The sequence below is a fragment of the Bos grunniens genome, chromosome X, assembly GCF_055505025.1.
Source record: "Bos grunniens cultivar Pamir isolate PY7600 chromosome X, Bosgru_T2T1.0, whole genome shotgun sequence".
NCBI classification, from domain to species: Eukaryota; Metazoa; Chordata; class Mammalia; order Artiodactyla; family Bovidae; genus Bos; species Bos grunniens.
In genome coordinates, this window is record NC_141194.1 from 91,670,457 (window position 1) to 91,692,574 (window position 22,118).

Here is a 22,118-nt window from a genome sequence, read left to right on the forward strand (position 1 = left end):
CATACCCATATCTGGGAGGGGAGAAGACAAGGACCAGCATCCTGGCTAGTGAAACTGTCAACATAATGGTGCTAACATTTTGTAGATACAGTCTATAGCCCAGACCCGGAAAGTGCTATGAGCTTGGCTGTTTCTCTGGCAGGGAAGGTAGGGCCAGGTCCGCATTGGGTGGCACCCCCTTGAGCACTATTTAGACCATATCAGTGCTAGAGGCACTCATTACTCCCAGTCACATGGAGCAGAGGTACTGGTTTCCTATGACCAGCCAGAGTCTGTCAGCTCAGAGTGCCTCTCTGCATCTCTTCCCCCAAAATGCTATTCTCTGGTGGTCACTGAGGGGTGACACTCTATGGAGCAAAAGCCATAAACATTTCCTCCTCAAGGCCATGTGGGCCAGCCCACTAATGGCCACTCCTAGGTGCTCCAGGGCTGCTGCTGCCCCCAGCCACAAGGACTGATTGGAGGACCAGACCGGGAGTGGAGGAAACGACTGGGCAGAGACAGAGGGGAAATACTGCTTCCCCCTTCCGATACCACCCTTCCTCCTTCCCTGGACACCTGCCTAGGGGAAGTGGGGCTTCATAGTACAGACCACAGATGAGTTTGTAAGTGCATAGGGATCAAACTGGAGAAGGAAATGGCAACACCCTCTAGTGTTCCTGCCTGGGAAATCCTGTGGACAGAGGAGCCTGGCAGATCACAGTACATGGAGTCATAGGGACTAAACAACAAAAGGGATCAGATACACTTGGGGGATGGGACAAGGAAAGGAAGTGCTCAGGGTCTGGGGGCTTCTTGAGGAGATAAAATGAGCCAGAGGAGGTTATCAAGCTAACATCCCTTTGTTTGATTGGTCCTGGAATCTGTAAATTCTCCTCACCCTCACCTTATTTGAACAGATGAATGAAGGAGATTGGTAGTCACTGAGCCATGTGGATATCTGAGGGAATAGTGTACTAGGCATAGGGCACAACCATTGCAATGGGCTGGAGTTAGAAGAAGCTCTGCTCAATTTATGAACCATCTGAAGGGATGTAGCATGGACCAATTTGTATTGACAAATAATAAAAATAATGACCAGCTGGCACAGTAATTCTCAACTCTGTCCAGTTCTACTCTTCCTTTTGAGGATAGCTGCAACTTTATATAACAAATCCTTGTTTAAATTTATGACATTTCATATAAGATATATATTAGAATGAATCAAAGTTTTTAATATTTGATCTTTTTGACTTATGAAACAGCAATTTCATATGATTCAACATATTATAGTTAACATAAATTATTCATATAATTAGTTATACCTATTTTATATTTTGAATACTCATTATATGATTCATTTAAAAGACTCTGATGCTGGGAGCAATTGGGGGCAGGAGGAGAAGGGGACGACAGAGGATGAGATGGCTGGATGGCATCATTGACTTGATGGACATGAGTTTGAGTGAACTCCAGGAGTTGGTGATGGACAGGGAGGCCTGGCGTGTTGCAATTCATGGGGTCGCAAAAAGTCAGACACGACTGAGCAACTGAACTGAAAGTAAAAATAAACACACTATGCTGCTGCTGCTAAGTCACATCAGTCGTGTCTGACTCTGTGCAACCCCATAGACGGCAGCCCACCAGGCTCCCCCATCCCTGGGACTCTCCAGGCAAGAACATTGGAGTGGGTTGCCATTTCCTTCTCCAATGCATGAAATGAAAAGTGAAAGTGAAGTCGCTCAGTCCTGTCCGACTCTTACCGACCCCCTGGACTGCAGCCTACTAGGCTCCTCCATCCATGGGATTTTCCAGGCAAGAGTACTGGAGTGGGGTGCCATTGCCTTCTCCAAAACACACTATAGATATATGCAAATTTATAAACTATAATATGCAATATGTAATAAAGTAAATGTATATATAATATATAAAATTTTAACATATAGTCTTCAATAGCATTATAACATTGTTCTAATATAGCATATGGGAAGTATATACATTATAATGGTATAGAGTGACACACACATATTACTCTATATATATATCATGCTAAAATATTTCTTAGTGGCCCTTAACTGTCCTGAAATGAAATTTATAATATGATTTACCCATGCCTCAAATTTGAACAAACAATTTAATGATAAAGCAATTTAATGACCTAAGTTTAATACAAAGATGGTATAAAAGACAAGTTTTATTGAAATTGTGTGTATTGTCATATGTAAAGCTTGAATGTAATAGAGTAATTTTATAAATAAGTATATAATTAAAAGAAGTAATAGTAGTGGTTGAGGTAAGAAAGATTTACTGATCATTGTATATATGCCAGGCACTGCACATTCTAGTTCTAAGGACTTGAAGTACATTAATACATTTAATCCTCACAGTCCCCTGATAGGGTTTGGCAAAGCCTTCCATTGTTTATTAAGAGGAGAGGTTTATGGAAGCTGAATGGTATGCTAAACATAGAAATGAAGAGGGGAATAAGTTATCTAAAGAGGATTAAGCCCTATTGGGCACTTTGGAATCTATGTATCCTAGCTGACCCAGAATTTGATTTTTAAAAAAAGGGCTGTCAGGTGTTGGCCATAAGATGTGGACCCTGCCTAGTGTGTGTAACCTCTAGAGACTGGCTAGTTGATGAGTAACAGTTGTATCTCTGCCATGAATCAGAACTCTCCCTATAACAGAGCAGAACCCCAACAGAAACAGAGTCTCATCCTGAAATGTGTGGCTGCAGATGGTGTAGAAACAACTAACTTCAGGCAGAAAACCCCTTTGAACTTTGATGTTGGCCCCCACTAGGGATGCATGTGTGAGAGGCGCAGGGTGCACATATACGGGGCATGTGCACAACTCTATATGTGCTCTCCTAGACCTCAGTTCACTAGAACCTACCTCATAAGAACCCTCACTTAACTGATTTTATTCCTACCTCTACTCCCTATTGGAAGACAAACATTTAATCGCTACAAAATATTTTCTTCAGGGTATCCTGCTACATACAGATAAGAGTCTAAAAGTTGGAAGGCGTAGTGGTTACATCCATGCAGGTGTTTGAGATAAGGATGGGACTGTGTGTGGTTGTTAATGGGAATATTAGCTATATCTGCAATGCCTTATTTCTTTAATAAAGCAAAGTTACTGAAAGAAAATTGGAAAAAAAATTAACATTATTAAATTTGGATCCTTGAGATCATGGGAGTTTGTAATAGTATTCCTTTTATTTCTCTGTAGCTTTGAAATTAAGGAAAAAACAAAAGATTGCCAGGGGGAAAATTTCCAGTTTAGCACATATACAGCTGGTCGTCTTGACCAAAGACCTCTGCAACCATTGTATAATTTGTTTTCTTGGTGCTGGATTAGAACTTGTCTAGTTTAATGTCTCCATTTCTTATGAGAGTAGAAACTAACTACCCAAAGTCACATATTTCCTTGGAATGTGAACCCAGGGTGTCACATCTCCAGCTAGCTCTATGCTCTTTTCACAATGCCCGTCTCTATTCTTATACTGCCTTGGCATCAAGGTCTAGGGTGATGCCCCTAAGGACCTGTCAAATCCTTAGTCAGTCCAGAAACTGTTATTCTCATCACGGTTCTCTACTTACTGAGGCAGAAAAGTGGATAAGGACTTTTTAAAAAAAGATTTTCAATAATCCAAAGGTTAAACTTCAGCTAATATGAAAATTAATTAATCAAAGCAGTTCACTATAATAGTAATTAATTATGCAGACTCTCATGGGATAAGAATATATAAACCTATATTTAATAAGACCTCCTAAGTCTTCTCCACTTCATGGATCACAGCCTTGTCATGGCAAAGGGGTTTATATAACTCAGTGAAGCTATGAGCCATTTCATATAGGGTTACCCAAGATGGGAGGGTCATAGGAGTCCTAGTGAAGAGTTCTGACAAAACCTGGTCCATTGGAGGAGGGAATGGCAAACCACTCCAGTATGCTTGCCTGAAGAACTCCATGAATAGTATGAAAAGGCAAAAAGATATGACAGCAGAACATGAGCCTCCCAGGTTGGAAGGTGTCTGGTGTGCTACTGGGGAGAGCTGAGGGCAATTACTAATAGCTCCAGAAAGAATGAAGTGGCTGAGCCAAAGCAGAAATGATGCTCAGCTGTGGATGTGTCTGATGGTGAAAGTAAAGTCTGATGCTGTGAAGAAGAGTATTGCATAGGAACTTGGAATGTTAGGTCCATGAATTGAATGGACATGGTCAGCAGGAGATGGCAAAATTGAACATTGATATCTTAGGAGTCAGTGAACTAAAATGTATGAGAATCACCAATTTTGATTCAGATGACAGTTAAAAATCCCTTAGAAGAAATGTAGTAGCCCTCATAGTCAACTTAAGAGTCTGAAGTTCAGTACATGGTGCAACCTCAAACACAACAGAACGATCTTGGTTTGTTTCCAAGGTAAATCATTTCTCTTGGAAAGTGGTAGGCAGCCATTTTGATAGGGTAGGGCCTAATTTGTAAGGACTTGGGTGATAGACTTGGTGATTTTGATCAGCTATTAGCATAGACTCGTGAGCTCTGGAGTGGGGATATGGAGGTGAGTTTATTTTGTGATTACTGTTTATTGTGATGCTAGCTAATAGGAAAGTAGCAAACTTTTGTTACTGTGAACACATTTTGTACATTGAACTTGGTTGCTAGCATTCCTGGTGACTCAGATGGAAAAGAGTCTGCCTGCACTGTGGGAGACCTGGGTTCATTCCCTGGGTCAGGCAGATCCCCTGGAGCAGGAAATGGCAACCAATTTCAGTACTATTGCCTGGAAAATCCCATGGATGGAGGAACCTGGCAGGCTATAGTCCATGAGGTCACAAAGAGTCAGACAGGACTGAGCTAATAACACTTTCACTTGGATGTATTACTGCTCTGGTGGTAGGAGGACTTTTAAGGTCTTTGACACATGCAAATAGCTTTTTATTATTAGTGAATTTTGAGGGGGGAAACCCCACACAATTTCATCCCTTAAAGATTTATGAATGTCTACTTTGTGCAGTGCATTGGGCCTTGTTCTAGAGATACAAAGGAAGTAAGGCACCCATCTAACTGGGAAGGGGATCTGTAGGCAAACACGTGGTCAGAGCACCACGGGGTGGTAAATGGACACCAGGCAGTGAAGTGCAGTTTTTGGAAGTGGCATTTGAAGCTGGGTCTTGGAAGATATGGAACAATGGACTGGTTCAACTGGGAAATGGAACAATAGACTGGTTCAACCCTGGGAAAGGAGTACGTCAAGGCAGTATATTGTCACCCTGCTTATTTAACTGATATGCCAAATATATTATGAGAAATGCTGGGCTGGGTGAAGCACAAGCTGGAATCAAGATAGCAGGAAGAAATATCAACAACCTCAGATATGCAGATGACACCACTCTTATGGCAGAAAACGAAGAGGAACTAAAGGGCCTCTTTATGAAGATAAAAGAGGAGAGTGAAAAAGCTGGCTTAAAACTCAACATTCAAAAAACAAAGATCATGGCCTCCAGTCCCATCACTTCATGGCAAATAGATGGGGGAACAAGGGAAACAGTGATGGACTTGATTTTCTTGGGCTCCAAAATCACTGCGATGGTGACTGCAGCCATGAAATTGAAAGACACTTGCTCCATGGAAGAAAAGCTATGACAAACCTAGACAGCACATTAAAAAGTAGAGACATCAGTTTGCTGACAAATGTGCATATAGTCAAAGCTATGCTTTTTCCACTAGTCATGTATGGATGTGAGAGCTGGACCATAAAGAAAGCTGAGCACCAAAGAATTGAAGCTTCTGAACTGTGCTGTTGGAGAAGACTCTTGAGAGTCCCTTGGACTGGAAGGAGATAAATGAGTCAATCCTAAATGAAACCAGTCCTGAATATTGATTGGAAGGACTGATGCTGAAGCTGAAGCTCCAACACTTTGGCCACCTGATGTGAAGAGCTGACTTATTGGAAAAGACCCTGATGCTGGGCAAGATTGAAGGCACTAGGAGAAGGGGACAGCAGAGATGGTTCGGTGATATCACTGACTAAATGGACATGAGTTTGAGCAAGCTCTGGGAGATAGTGAAGGACAGGGAAGCCTGGCGTGCTGCAGTCCATGGGGTCGCAAGAAGTTGGACACGACTGAGAGACTAAACAACAACTTGGAAGATAAATAGGATCTCCATAGATAGGCACAGAGGCAAAGGGCAATCTAGTGGAAGGACCCAGAAGAACAAAGGCAGAGAAGTGAATGGCATATCAGGGACTGAAGTGGAGGGTGTGTGAAGGCTTGTGGATGAGGTCAGGAAAGACAGGCAGGCCATCCCTGATGAGCCAGAGAAGGTAGGCTTAGGCTTTTGCATACCAGGAACCACTGCAGGTTTTGAGCAGTAAAGGGACATGGTCTTATGCATCAGAAAGATCATTTTGGTAGCTGTCTACAGAACACATTGGAATGGAAAAGTTGGGAGACCATTTAGAAAGATACGGCAATAGTCCAAGCAGGATATGGGAAAGGCCCAGACTTTCATGTCTATGAGGAGGGAGAGGAGGGGGAAGAATTTGACAGGAATGTCTTAAGGGAGGAGCAGAGGGAGGTCAGTGGGAAGAGAAAGGCAAGATTCAGGGGTGGCTTCCAAAATTTTTGGCTTGGATGACCGTGAACATGAGAGGCAGAGAGGATTTGGCATTGGCGATAAGCTTACTATTGCCAAGCATCCTGGATTTGAGGGAGTAGCAGAAAGCATGCTAGAGGGATTGGTGGGCAGTGCTGATATCCTGTCTCCCATAGGCACATTTTCTACCGCAGCCTTCAAATGAACATCAGTGCATTTGAGAAGAGCTTTAGGCTAGTGGGTAATACCCAAGGAGGCTCATCAAGCCTCGGGTAATCAGGAGTTGAAGAGTTGGTTGTAAAGCCTCATGTGGCCTCACCTTCAGAACATAATTGAGGCCCATTTGTCAAATAAAGAGTGAAGGAATGATCTTGACAAAGCACAGCACAAATTCTGTAATGAAAGGTTAATGAAGATGGTTGATAGGCCATTATTAAGCATAATAACTAGGTTGAAATGAGAAGAAGGGCTTCATTTAGGCAGAACTTTGCCATTGATAAATACTGGGGGGTAAAAGTGTAAAAGAAGACCATGTAATCCAATTCATAAAAAATGTGGAAATGCTTTTTAAAAGCCAAAGCGATAATCATTCATTGTATTTATAGATGTGGAGTGGGGGATATGGATAGATACTGCCACGGAAATGAGATTTTAGAAATCAAAAATTTTCTCACTGTCAGAACTTTATTTTAAAAATGATGAAACAGCTCTGTCCATATTTCCAGGCTGGGGGCAAAGAGGCATATATTCAGCAGCTGTGGCATAGGCCACTCACTTCTTGGAGAGTCTGACTTTTTATTCTTGGAGGCTGACCCCTTGAGGCAGACAGCATCCACTGTGATGGGTATAAATAAAAATAATTTTGTCTTTAGACCTGTGTTTGGAGGAGCACTGAGAGAGATGCAGGTGTGTGACTCCTACATCAAAATACCAAAAATAAAGAGAGTCATGTATTCAATAGGCATAATATATAGTAAGTACAAATTTTAAGCATAGAACTCTATTTCTGGATTATAATGTTAGGAGTTGGGTGATCATCCTTAGATATTTAATTTAAAATAAATATGGGTCAGATAAGATTTATCCAAGTTTTAGAACTGATCTTCAGAAGTTAAATCAAGTACACAGGTTATTAATAATTCATTACTCTGTATACTATATATATTTCATAGATAAATAATTGGCATACATTATTTGATGGTTATTATTCCCACAATAGTTATTACTTGGGGCTAGATTATTACTCAGCTGGAAAGGTCCACTGTACCTAACAGGGCTGTGCTGTTTGGAATATATTTGACAATTTGGATTCCTGCAAGAAAATTTAAATGTTTTCATGGCTCATGAGCTGGGATGAAGAGTAGAGGAGGCAGTATATAGGACACACAGTAATTAAGAACATCAGTTTGGGAGTGAAGCTCACCTGCACTGGGGTCCAGACTCTGCCATTAAAACCTGAGTGACCTTGAACAAGTCACTTAAACTCTCTGAGCTTTTCTTTTCTCCTCAGTGAAATGGGAATAGCAAAAGTCCCTACATCCCAGAGCTGATGTGATAATGAAATGAGAAAACTACACGCAAAGCATCTATCACAGTGCCTAGCTGATTCGTGAGTGCTAAGTTGCTTCAGTTGTGTCCAACTCTGTGCGATCCTATGGACTGTAGCCTGCTAGGCTCTTCTGTCCATGGAATTCTCAAGGCAAGAATACTGGAGTGCATTGCTATGCCCTCTTCCAGGGGATCTTACTGACCCAGGGATCGAACCCGGATCTCCAGCATTGCAGGCAGATTCTTTAACACCTGAGCCACCAGGGAAAGGTTCAAGGAATGCTAGTAGCTGCTGTTGCATCTTTCTTAGCTGGTTCATTTACCTGGCATATGTAACCTAGTTATCCAATTTGAGCAAGATCTTAGGTACATGCTTAGCTTTTGGCTCCCTCTATCACCCACCCCTAATGGTTCATCCCCACAAGTTTGCTATGAAATGACCCCAGCAACCAGTGGTTGCTGCTGCTGCTAAGTCGCCTCAGTCATGTCCAACTCTGTGCGACCCCATTGACGGCAGCCCACGAGGCTCCCCTGTCCCTGGGATTCTCCAGGCAAGAACACTGGAGTGGGTTGCCATTTCCTTCTCCAGTGCATGAAAGTGAAAAGTGAAAGTGAAGTCGCTGAGTCTTGTCCGACTCCTAGCAACCCCATGGACTGCAGCCCACCAGGCTCCTCCGTCCATGGGATTCTCCAGGCAAGAGTGCAACGAGTGGTTGGCAGACGGCAAATCCTTAGTTCAAGATACTAGATGGAGAAAAGATATTCAGTTCAGTTTCAGTTCAGTAGCTCTGTCGTGTCCAACTCTTTGCAACCCCATGGACTGCCGCATGCCAGGCCTCCCTGTCCATCACCAACTCCTGGGGTTTACTCAAACTCATGTCCATTGAGTCAGTAATGCCATCCAACCATCTCATCCTCTGTCATCCCCTTCTCCTCCCACCTTCAGGCTCTCCCAGCATCAGGGTCTTTTCAAATGAGTCAGTTCTTCATATCAGGTGACCAAAGTGTTAGGGTTTCAGCTTCAACATCAGTCCTTCCAATGAATATTCAGGACTGATTACCTTTAGGATGGACTGGTTGGATCTCCTTGCAGTCCAAGGGACTCTCAAGAGTCTTCTCCAACACCATAGTTCAAAAGCATCAATTCTTCAGCACTCAGCTTTCTTTATAGTCCTACTCTCACATCCGTACTGGAAAAGCCATAGCCTTGACTATACAGACCTTTGTTGGCAAAGTAATGTCTCTGATTTTTAATATGCCTTCGAGGTTGGTTGTAACTTTTCTTCCAAGGAGTGAGCGTCTTTTAATTTCATGGCTTCAGTCACCATCTGCAGTGATTTTGGAGCCCCCCCCCCCCAAAATAAAGTCTGTCACTGTTTCCACTGTTTCCCCATCTATTTCCCATGAAGTGATGGGACCAGATGCCATGATCTTAGTTTTCTGAATGTTGAGCTTTAAGCCAACTTTTTCACTTTCCTCTTTCACTTTCATCAAGAGGCTCTTTAGTTCTTCTTTGCTTTCTGCCATAATGGTGGTATTATATGCATATCTGAGGTTATTGACATTTCTCCCAGCAATCTTGATTCTAGCTTGTGCTTCATCCAGCCCAGCATTTCTCATGATGTACTCTACATAAAAGTTGAAAAAGCAGGATGACAATATACAGCCTTGACATACTCCTTTCCCTATTTGGAACCAGTCTGTTGCTCCATGTCCGGTTCTAGCTGTTGCTTCCTGAGCTGCATGCAGATTTCTCAAGAGGTAGGTCAGGTGGTCTGGTATTCCCATCTCTTGAAGTATTTTCCACAGTTTATTGTGATCCACACAGGCAAAGACTTTGGCATAGTCAATAAAGCAGAAATAGATATTTTTCTGTAACTCTCTTGCTTTTTTGATAATCCAGTGGATGCTGGCAATTTGAACTGTGGTTCCTCTGCCTTTTCGAAAACCAGCTTGAACATCTGGAAGCTCACATGCTGTTGGAGCCTGACTTGGAGAATTTTGAGCATTACTTTACTAGCATGTGAGATGAGTGCAGTTGTGCAATAGTTTGAGCATTCTTTAGCATTGCTTTTCTTTGGGATTGGAATAATAACTGACCTTTTCCAGTCCTATGGCCACTGCTGAGTTTTCCAAATTTGCTGGCATATTGAGTGCAGCACTTTCACAGCATCATCTTTTCGGATTTGAAATAGCTCAACTGGAATTCCATGACCTCCACTAGCTTTGTTCGTTGTGATGCTTCCTAAGGCCCACTTGACTTCGCATTCCAGAATGGCTGGATCTAGGTGAGGGATCATACCATCATGATTATCTGGGTCATGAACATCTTTTTTGTACAGTTCTTCTGTGTATTCTTGCCACCTCTTCTTAATATCTTCTGCTTCTGTTAGGTCCATACCATTTCTGTTCTTTATTGAGCCCATGTTTGCATGAAATGTTCCCTTGTATCTCTAATTTTCATGAAGAGATTTCCAGTCTTTCCCATTCTAATATTTTCTGCGATTTCTTTGCACTGATCACTGAGGGAGGCTTTCTTATCTCTCCTTGCTATTCTTTAGAACTCTGCATTCAAATGGGTATACCGTTCCTTTGCTCCTTTGCTTTTTGCTTTTCTTCTTTTCACAGCTATTTGTAAGGCCTCCTCATGCCGCCCTTTTGCTTTTTTGCATTTCTTTTTCTTGGGGATGGTCTTGACCCCTGTCTCTTGTACAATGTCATGAACCTCCGTCCATAATTCTTCAGGTGCTCTATCAGATCTAATCTCTTGAATCTATTTCTCATTTCCACTGTATAATCGTAAGGGGTTTGATATAGGTCATACCTGAATGGTCTAGTGGTTTTCCCCACTTTCTTCAATTTAAGTCTGAATTTGGCAATGAGATCATGATCTGAGCCACAGTCAGTTCTGGTTTTATTTCTGCTGATTGTATAGAGCTTCTCCATCTTTGGCTGCAAAGAATATAACCACTCTTATTTTGGTATTGACCATCTGCTGATGTCCATGTGTAGAGTCTTCCCTTGTGTTGTTGGAAGAGAGTGTTTGCTATTACCAGTGCGTTCTCTAGGCAAAACTCTATTAGCATTTGCCCTGCCTCATTTTGCCAAGGCCAGATTTGCCTGTTATTCCAGATGTTTCTTGACTTCCTACTTTTGCATTCCAGTCCCCTATAATGAAAAGGACATCTGTTTTGGGGTGTTAGTTCTAGAAGATGTTGTAGGTCTTCATAGAACCGTTCAACTTCAGCTTCTTTAGCATTACTGGTTAGGGTGTAGACTTTGATTACTGTGATATTGAATGGTTTGCCTTGGAAACGAACAGAGATCATTTTGTTGTTTTTGAGATTGCACCCAAGTACTGCATTTCAGACTCTTTTGTTGACTATGATGGCTACTCTGTTTCTTCTAAGGGATTCTTGCCCACAGTAGTAGATAAGTTATTACACTGGTTCGGTTCAGTTCAGTTCAGTTCAGTCGCTCAGTCATGTCTGACTCTTTGTGACCCCATGAACTGCAGCATGCCAGGCCTCCCTGTCCATCACCAACTCCCAGAGTTTACTCAAACTCACATCCATCGAGTCGGTGATGCTATCCAGCCATCTCATCCTCTGTTGTCCCCTTCTTCTCCTGCCCCCAATCCCTCCCAGCATCAGTCTTTTCCAATGAGTCAACTCTTTGCATGAGGTGGCCAAAGTACTGGAGTTTTAGCTTTAGCATCATTCCTTCCAAAGAACACCCAGGACTGATCTCATTTAGAGTGGACTGGTTGGATCTCCTTGCAGTCCAAGGGACTCTCAAGAGTCTTCTCCAACACCACAGTTCAAAAGCATCAATTCTTTGGAGCTCAGCTGATAAGGTATTATAATATACAAAAACTTGCACAGCCTGCCCTCTAGTGGTAATTTGATGAATTTCCCCCAACAGTTGCCCTGTTGATTCACAAATGAGAGCTGGCCATAAAAATCAATGGCATATAGCTGACATAGTTAGTAAAAAACATCTGGCTTAAAAAAATCAATTTATTGATAAAAAAGCACATAATAAACTAATACCAGATGTACATCCTAGGCAAAGGACTTAGGTTGTAATGAACATTATCAAGATATCTGGAGCTTGCCTATTTTCATATGCTAATTTTACCTAAAGAGATTTCCAATTTGGGGCAGATATCCAGAACTGGCATTTCTATACATAGCTATATATCCTATTCCCAAATAAAAATTGTAATGTACATAGCCATTAGAGTCTGTAATTTTACTGCAGGCAGTATTCTTGTTTCCTAAAATAATATAATTGTTGTTGCTGATAATAACATTTTATCCTCTTTGAGGGATTAAATGCTTTTCTCATGACTCTGTTTCCACAGCAGGTAGATGTGACAGGATTTGTTTTTCCAGATGTATTGACAAGGAATCCAAGGCTTATCTATAAGCAGGCTAAATAGTTTTGCTTTGGTCACCGAGGGCACTTTCCAGGATACTGCATTAGTTTTCACCCCTAGGAATCTCCTGTTGGCAAAATAAATTGCATGAACACTAACATGTCCCTTTATATGTTAAATGTGCTCCATTTTTTTGAATTTTCATGTCAAACTCCTTGAGCACATGCTTGTTTTGCAGTCTGAAATGAAAGCAATTAAAACCGAGAACTGGGTTTTAAAGAATGACTTTCTTTGCTCCATTGAAGTGTTTTGTGTCGCTTAGATATTTAAACATTTCTACCAACATGACCAAACTAAGAGTAATAATTTTGGGAGTTTTATAGAAACCTAGATTAAGTAAGCTGAAATAAGAATCTAAAAAATACAATTGTTCTTTTAAATACTTGAATTGCTATTCTTACGAGTCAAGGGTGGACAGGGAATGGCTTATATAGAAATAGGTATTTTTCAGTGGAATGATGAAAATATTTATAGCCATACCAAGGGACCATGAAGCAGAAGACAGTCAGGCCTTCCTGATGGCTTTGGTGGATTTGCTCTGTGGCAAGCTTCAATCCAACTGCAGAATGTTGCTGCTTTTCTCTCTCTTTCTTTTTTTTTGTGGGGAGGGGGATTGTTTTCCTTCTTGAAAAGAAAAGTGAAACTATTACTCACTCAGTCATGTCTAACTCTTTGAATGTCACGGACTGTAGCCCACCAGCCTCCTCTGTCCATGGGATTCTCCATGCAAGAATACTGGAGTGGATTGCCATTCCCTTCTGCAGGGGATCTTCCCTACTCAGGGATTGAACCCAGGTCTCCTTCATTACAGGCAGATTTTTTATGGTCTGACCTACCAGGGACCTACAGTACCTGTATTTACACTTCTGGCTAGTTAGTGGAACACAGTTATCAAGCCATCTTTGGGAGAAGCCAGTCTGTCCAGAAACCACCATTCTTCAGAGGCTTTTGGGGGCAAACCTACATAGGTATGACTGGAGTTGTGAACAGAATAGGGCTGGATCCCCCTGTGAATGAGAGGCTTTGCTGATAAGGTCAAACTTGCAGGTGGGCTTTATCTGTGGGCTCCTGAGTTCTGCTATGTCTCTATCCTGGCCATAGCATGCTCCCTTGTCAGCTACATCACAGATGTATTCATTCACCCATTTGCCAAATACATATGGAGTGTCAACATGCAAAGGGCTCTGACTGCATGGCATGTATTACAATCTCCTTCTCATGATATACATGTGACTTATACTGGTGACTTCTGATACTACCATCTTTGATCCCTGGAATGGCTCTTGGAAAATTAAGTTTGATGTGATCTTTCTTCTGTTCCTGCCCTTTCTTGTGACCCTTTCATGCTTTTCTCTTAACCTTCTCTCTCACCCTCAAGGTATTAATCCCATCATGTTCCCTTGCCACCTGAGCTTCCAGACCTCTTACTTCAGTAGGCCTTCTTAGTTGTTTCACCAGTCCCAAATCTAAAGAGAAATGCACTGTATCGTATTTTATCCCCCCTTGCCCCCTGTCTCTGTTGGTTTTCCTAGGAATAGCAATCCATTAACAATGAATCATACCACCTTGCTGGAATCTGATAGTGGTTCTGTACTGTCTAGATATAAGGTTATAAGATCTTTATTCATGGGAATGGATTTCTGCTGATGAAAGTTCAGTGTGGAAAAATATTTGGTGTCAGATGAGCCTTCATGTATCCCTGGTATCTTGTTGTTTGTCTAATCCATTTATTTTTTAAAAATTGCCTCAGGTGTTTTGAGATACATTATATTCTAACTTGTGTGGTGAATACAGTTGTGTCGGCCCCTGCCCATATTCTCAGGTTCTACCTCCTGGGATTCAACCAACCATGGGTGGAAAATATTTTTGAAAAATTCCAGAAAGTTCCAAAAGGCACAACTCAAATTTTCTGCACACTGGAAATTATGTTGTATTTATATCTATATCACTTTTACTTTGTATTAGCTATCATGAGCAAGCTAGAGATTATTTAAAGCATATACGAAGGTATATGTAGATTATAAGAAACTACCATATCATTTTATATAAGAGACTTGAGCATTCAGAGGTGTTGATATCCTTGGGGGTCATGAAATCAGTCCCCTGCAGATATTGAGGGATGATTGTACTAAAGGAAAAGAATAAGGGGATAACCTTTGGAAATTGTCCTTATTATTGAATATATGTTCTCTGCCTGTTGACAACTTTATAACTAAAGATTCCCTCTCTGCTACCTAAAGCAAGGGAACAGAAGAAAAGGAACCATAAACTATTAAATCAAATCCATTTTACCCAGCTAGCTCTTAAGAGGAAATGAAATCTCAGTGTCCTCTCAAAGTCTGTATGACAAAGCTGATTGTAATGGCAGTTAAATGTCTTCACCCTCCTTTGAGCCTGATTGTCATGTCCCAAGAGCAGATATTTTGATTATTTTTTATACAAACCATGTCCTGTCAGTAATGGGACAAACCAGGCTGTTAGCATTGTATAGGTATAGATTATGCAACAGATTGTTTAGAGAAAGTAACTACAGGGATTTAGGGTGCAAATGAGAAAACATTCCAGATTTTTTTTTTTTTCCCTATCAAGTAGGTAATTATCGAGGTTTAAAACTACTCTTCCAAGACACATTTGTTAATTCAAAAGCATTTGCTATGCACCTTTAGGGTTAGAAAATAACAAAAACTGGAATGTGAAGGACTTTTTAAGAAATCCCCATATTTTCTTTGTTTCTTCTATTAACCAACTTTTAAAATAAAGCTATGGTCTCCCCAGTGGCTCAGTGGGAAAGAATCCGCCTGCAGTGCAGGAGATGCAGGAAATGTAGGTGCAATCTGGTTCAGGAAGATCCCTGGATGAGATAATGGTAATCCACTCCAGTATTCTGCCTGGAGAATTCCATGGACGGAGGAGCCTGGGGAGCAACAGTTCATAGGGTTGCAAAGAGTTGGATATGACTAAAGCAACTTAGCATAGCATGAGAAAAAATACATTTTCTAAAAAAAAGCATATCATTTCCTCACAGTTGTGTTAATGCATGGGAGCAATATCACAAATAATCCATAGTAGGGAAAATATAAAATTCATTCAAAGATGACAATACAATAAATATCAAAACTGCATTAAATGCAGTGATGTATCACCAGTAATCTACAATGACCCCAAAGTGTAAGTAATGTAGATTTGCCCCCTCCCTGTTCTTGACAGTTATGAGAATGACAAGTGACAGGTAAACAACTGATGCCTGGAAGTGAATAAAAAAGCCCCCCAAGAGATAGCTAGAGATCAGTATGTTCTTAGTCCAATTTGGCTGTACCTTCTTGACTTCGACAGTGAACAATGGTCATCAAAATTCATAGTGATGAATCTGGTGCCCTGTGAGTCCTCAAAGTTCAAATGCCCTTCATTATAAATTTAGGGTGAGTTATTTGATTATTGATTTATTTCTAGTGAATACTTGACATACTACAAGAGGATTTGAGGCAACTTATAATAAATGCCCATATGCAGCAAGGCAGTGAAAAATGAAGTCACAAAGAGAGGTCAGAAGTCAAAGAATTTAAAAACTTTCTTGGGTTACAGACACCTTTGAAGATCTGATAAAGAGCTATGGAAGCTATGGAACATTGCTCCAGAAAAGTATAGCTATGCAAATAAGCACCACCTTGAAATCTATCCAGGCAATCTGCCTCTGGGTGTCCTTGAACCTCAGGTCAAGAAGCCCTTCTGTAGAGAAAGCAAAATCCTGAGGGAGGATAGTTTATTACACTTGAGCATTGCATGTAGCCCTGAGCTTTCCCTGTCAACTGAGGTTAAAAGATAAACACATTGGGCTCAGAGTTCTCAACATCTAAAAAAAGGAAGCAGATGAGTTCACAAAATGATAAGCGAAACATAATTTTAAAATGACAGTGTTTATACAGTTTACGAAAGGATTATTTTATAAAGGGTAATCAAGTTACACAAAGGGATGTAGCATAATTTAATGAAATTCTTTGAAATCAGCAATTGGAAATAGAATAGCTATGCTAATTGTATTGACTAGCATATAAAATTAGCCACAGTGTCTCATTTCCAACCTTTCTGGAAAAGAGAATTCACTGTTTATGTCTTTCTTTAATGGTAGATTTACCCACCTAATATTATTTGATTAAACTTGACATTAATATAGGACATTAATATAATATATTCCCATGAGCGTACACCAGCTGAGCAGCAAGGGAGGCCTAAGGGTATAAAAAGAAATTGAGCTGTGATTAAATATTTGCTATTAATAGGTCATACCATGGAAAACTGGCATGTAGACAGTGCCAAATAATCACTTTAGGTACCCACTGCTTCCAGCTCTGGCATCTACTTTCTCAAAGGCAAATAAATAAAACAGTGGTTCCGGTCACAATTATAGACAGGGGCAATACAGGATAGGGGTTAAGAAAACAGTCTCTGGAACCACAGACTGGTTTTCCACCATTTATCAGCTCTGTATCCATAGGCAAAGTCACTAACCTTTCCTGAGTCTCATTTATTTTCTTGTCTATAAAATAAGAATAATAGAAACCTCAATTTCAGGGCTCCTCCTAGACTATACAGGGTCCTAAAGAAGTCTCTGTTTTGTGGGTCTCCTGTCTATATAAACAATTTGAGTCACCAAAAATCAGCATGCCAGGGTCATTCCAGCCATCCAGTCTCACAAAATCCTGTTAAGTGGATGCCGTTTGGCTGGCAGTAATGATGCACTTGGCCAGCCACCCTACTGGAATTGGTACCTAGTTGTGGGGACCCCAGGAATACCCCATAGGTATGAGTGCTGGAGCTCCTTGGAGGATCTAGTTAACTCCAAGCAGATTACTGTAGAGAACTGGAAATACTCCAGAGGCACAGGGCTAGAACAGGAATCATGCTTGCCCAGGTCCAAGGATAAGATATATCTCATAGGACAGTAGTCCCCAATGTTTTTGGCACCAGGAACTGGTCTCATGGAAAACAATTTTTCCACAGACCTAGGGGATGAGAGTGATAAGAAGTGGCTGTAAATATAGATGAAACTCCACTCACTTACCCGCCACTCACCTCCTGCTGTGCAGCCCAGTAGAGTGGTACCTGTAGAGTGGTACCCGTAGAGTGGTACAGGTCCATGGCATGGGGATTTGGGGACCCCTGTCATAGGATCACTGGGAAGATTGAATGAGATAATCTATGTAAAGCTCGTGACTCAATGTCTAGCTCATAGTGAGTCCTCGGTATATGTTGGCAATGATTTATTATTGCTCTCATCATTATCAATAATGTTCATTGCGTCTCATGCCCAATTTGGTTTTCTTTCAGTGGATGGCTGCATCGACTGGTCAGTGGATCTCAAGACATACATGGCTTTGGCAGGCGAGCCAGTCCGAGTGAAATGTGCCCTTTTCTACAGTTACATTCGTACCAACTATAGCATGGCCCAAAGCACTGGGCTTAGGCTGATGTGGTACAAAAACAAAGGTGATTTGGAAGAGCCCATCATCTTTTCAGAGGTCAGGATGAGCAAAGAGGAAGATTCAATATGGTTTCACTCAGTTGAAGCACAAGACAGTGGGTTCTACACTTGTGTTTTAAGGTGAGTGCTACGTGAAAACATTGCTCAGCGTCACAGGTGAGTCTTGTTTAGGGCTGGAGTGTGTAAGGGTGCCTTATGTTATACAGTGGATATATTCTTGACAGGCTACAGTGCATGTGGAGCTTCTATACATTTCTTTTTAATTATTTATTAAGACAACATAGCAAGTTCTCATCACATTTTCATAAAGCAAGATTCCCATTTACTGTGTGTACTCATTCAATTCATAAAATTTGGTGATTCATTTAATTCCCTATCTCCACTCTTTCCCCAGGGCCTTATGTAAACCATCTCTGACTTATGATGGATGGTTGGACTTATAATTTTTCAATTTTATGATGGTGCAAAAGTGACACATATTCAACCTAAACCACACTTTAAATTTTGAATCTTTTCCATGTTAGCAATATGTGGCATGATAATATTTCATGATGCTGGGTAGTAACAGGCAGTAAGCTGCAGCTCTCTGTCAGCCATGTGATCATGGGGTAATCAAATGGTATACTTAAAATCACTCTGTACCCGTATAACTATTCTGGTTTTCACTTTCGATAAATTACATGAAATATTCAGTACTTTATTATAAAATAGGCTTTGTATTACATCATTTTGCCCAACGTGAAATGAAACTGTTCTGAGCACATTTAAGGTAGACTAGGCTAAACTATCAGAGAAGGTGATGGCACCCCACTCCAATACTCTTGCCTGGAAAATCCCATGGACGGAGGAGCCTGGTAGGCTGCAGTCCATGGGGTCACGAAGAGTCAGACATGACTGGGCGACTTCACTTTCATGCATTGGAGAAGGAAATGGCAACCCACTCCAGTGTTCTTGCCTGGAGAATCCCAGGGACGGGGTAGCCTGGTGGACTGCCATCTATGGGGTCGCACAGAGTCGGACACGACTGAAGCGACTTAACAGCAGCAGCAGCAGCAGGCTAAACTATGATGTTCAGTGGGTTAGGTGTATTAAATGTATTTTGACTTCAGGTATTTTCAACTCGGGTTTCCCAGGTGGCTCAGTAGTAAAGAACCTATCTGCCAATGCAGGAAACACAGAGATGCAGGTTCGACCCCTGGGTAGCGAAGATCCCCTAGAGAAGGAAATGGCAGCCCACTTCATTATCCCTGCATGGGAGATCCCATGAACAGAGGAGCCTGGAGGGCTATAGTCCATGGGGTCACAAAGAGTAGAACACGACTGAGTGACTAAACAACAGCAACAACAATGGGTTTATCAGGCCATAACCCTAATGGTTAATACAGGAAGACCTGTATTAACAAATGTTTTTGTAGAGAGCTACTTGGCTCAATGGAGAAGGCAATGGCAACCCACTCCAGTACTCTTGCTTAGAAAATCCCATGGACGGAGGGGCCTGATGGGCTGCAATCCATGGAGTCGCTAAGAGTCGGACACGACTGAGTGACTTCCCTTTCACTTTTCACTTTCATGCATTGGAGAAGGAAATGGCAACCCACTCCAGTGTTCTTGCCTGGAGAATCCCAGGGATGGGGGAGCCTGGTGGGCTGCCGTCTATGGGGTCACACAGAGTCGGACACGACTGAAGCGACTTAGCAGTAGCAGCAGCAACTTGGCTCAATGATCTTGATTTCTGGCCATGAAAATTACCTAAAGTATCATTTAGGTCAGGGTCTCACCTTTCTTATTGAAGGAAAATAGTTTCAAATGTTTCTGGGAGATCTTTTAACAGGAGATCTTTTAATTTCTGGTGAAATTCTTTGTGGAATTTGCAATGTGAATTTGAGTCTACTGTATCTAAGTATTCAATGTGGGACCCTATAAACATATGGTCCTCCTGTCTTCCTATATACTATACTGTGGAAGATACCACAGATACAGTTCCTGTTTGTAAGAAGTTCATAGTGACAGGAAATCAGTTTTTTGCTCAGGAATTCCACAGTATGTCCTTCCTCCCCTCTCCATCTCCCCTTGTCAGGGTCTAAGATCTCAAATCTCAAATAGAGACTGTATTAAGTGTTGAAGTAGGTAGCTGAGGTGACTTTAAACACATTTTCAAAACTGCCATTTGCTAAGTCTGATCTTGCTCACCAGGGATCTGTACTCTGTTGTTTGATTTTACTTTCTGGGAAATGCAGACCCTTCCATTTTTGTTTCCTGTGGACTTTGTCTGATGTCAAAGCTATGTCACCTCTTCATCAAAAGCACTTTGAAATTCCTGGTGTGGCCTCATTGTTCAAAAGGGCAGGAGACCAGGTGGTATATAAATAGAGAGCTTTCTTGATGCCTTAAGAATCACTTTTGTATGTGTGTTGGGAGGAAATATTGGGGAAACAAGTTTCGTCTCTTTGCGGTGGGCAAAAGCCCCAGAATAGTGGCAAAAGTAGCAGTCATTCTGACCACACCCTTAGTAATAAGCAGCATTTTCACCTCCTTAGACAGCTCTTGGCAGAACTGAGAAGTGGGTGTAATTTGGCTTCACTGTCTGACACTCTGTTCTTTAGGGTGCTGCTACTCTCTCTCTGTTTATACCTTCTTCATTCCCCACCCTCTTAAATCCTGCCAATCTAAAATAGATCATTTTTCCTCCTCAAATTCCACTTGCTCTGTTTTGTTTTCACAAATTAAATATTTTATTTGCAGAGCATCAGCCAACTACATACAGGTGCTATATTTATAATGAATTACTGAATTAATTACTGCTTACTTCCCCTGCTCTGCTTATTTCCCCAATCTGGCTCTCTTTCCTCTCTTCCTTAAAAAAATATAACACTCATGTACTCATCTTACCCTTTCCCCTATCTGATAAATGCTAACAGTCTAGTGTGTATCCTTGCATGCATGTGTGCTAAGTCATTTCACTTGTGTCTGGCTCTTTGCGACCCTATGGACTATAACCTGCCAGGTTCCTCTGTCCATGGGATTCTCAGGACACTACAAGAATACTGCAGTGGGTTGCCATGCCCTTCTCCTGCGGATCTTTCCAATGCAGGGATCGAACCCACGTCTCTTACGTCTCCTGCATTGGCAGGAGGGTTCTTTGCCACTAGCACCACCTGGGAAGCCCGTATCCTTGCATACCTTCTCCTGATTCTTTTAATTGCACAAGTATATCTACATGGGGATTTTCTCCTCACTGTTTTACAAACTAAAAACAGAGTTACATGTTTCCCTGCATTTTCTTTCCTTATTAAATATATATAGGAAATATTTCCAAGTCAACTGATAGAGAGTGCACTCATCCTTTTAAATATATACTGTTCTGTGTTGCTCAGTAGTCTATGATATCACAATTTAGTCTATCATTTTGCTATTTATGTGCATATATTTTTTGTCCCTATAAAAAGTGCTGCAATAAAAGCTCCCAACTGGTTTTTAAATATTCTTTTAAATTTTTAGATCAGTTTTAGACTTACAGAATTATTTCAAAGATACTCCCGAAAGTTTCTGTATGCCCTACACCCATTTCCCCTAGTATTAACATTTTCCATGACTGTGGTACAATTGTTATAATCAATGAGCCAATCATCATTAACTGAAGTCCATTTATTTTATTCAGATTTCCTCAGATTTTGCTTAATGCCCTTTTTCTGTTCCAGGATTCCATCTGGGAGACCACCTTACATTTAATTGTCATGTCTCCTTAAGTTCCTTTTGGCTGTAGGGGTTTCTCATACTCTTCTTGTTTCTAATGGCATTGACAGCTTAAATAGTACTATTCAAACATTTTGTAGAATGTCTCTCAAATCTCAACCTGATAATTTTTCATGCTTATACTGGGGTAATGTGTTTTGAGGAGGAAGAACACAGAGGTAAAATGCATTCTCATCACATCATATCAAGGGTAGGGAGTATCAGCATATATTATCACTGTTCATATTGACCTTGATCATCTGGCTCAAGGTAGTACTTGTCTTTCTCCACTCTGAAGTTGTTATTTTTCCCCTCCTTTTTCAAACTGTC

At 41.2% G+C, this 22,118-nt stretch overlaps 1 protein-coding gene across 3 annotated transcripts in view; it reads left to right on the forward strand.

Annotated features, from left to right (window-relative positions):
- Positions 1 to 22,118, forward strand: part of IL1RAPL2 (interleukin 1 receptor accessory protein like 2) — a 1,180,425-nt gene that overhangs the window by 600,280 nt on the left and 558,027 nt on the right. For all 3 annotated transcript variants that reach the window (XM_086387975.1, XM_086387974.1, XM_086387976.1), the window contains exon 3: positions 17,903 to 18,176. In XM_086387975.1, coding sequence (XP_086244101.1) covers positions 17,903 to 18,176 — 274 coding nt within the window. The remainder of the gene's footprint in view (positions 1 to 17,902; positions 18,177 to 22,118) is intronic.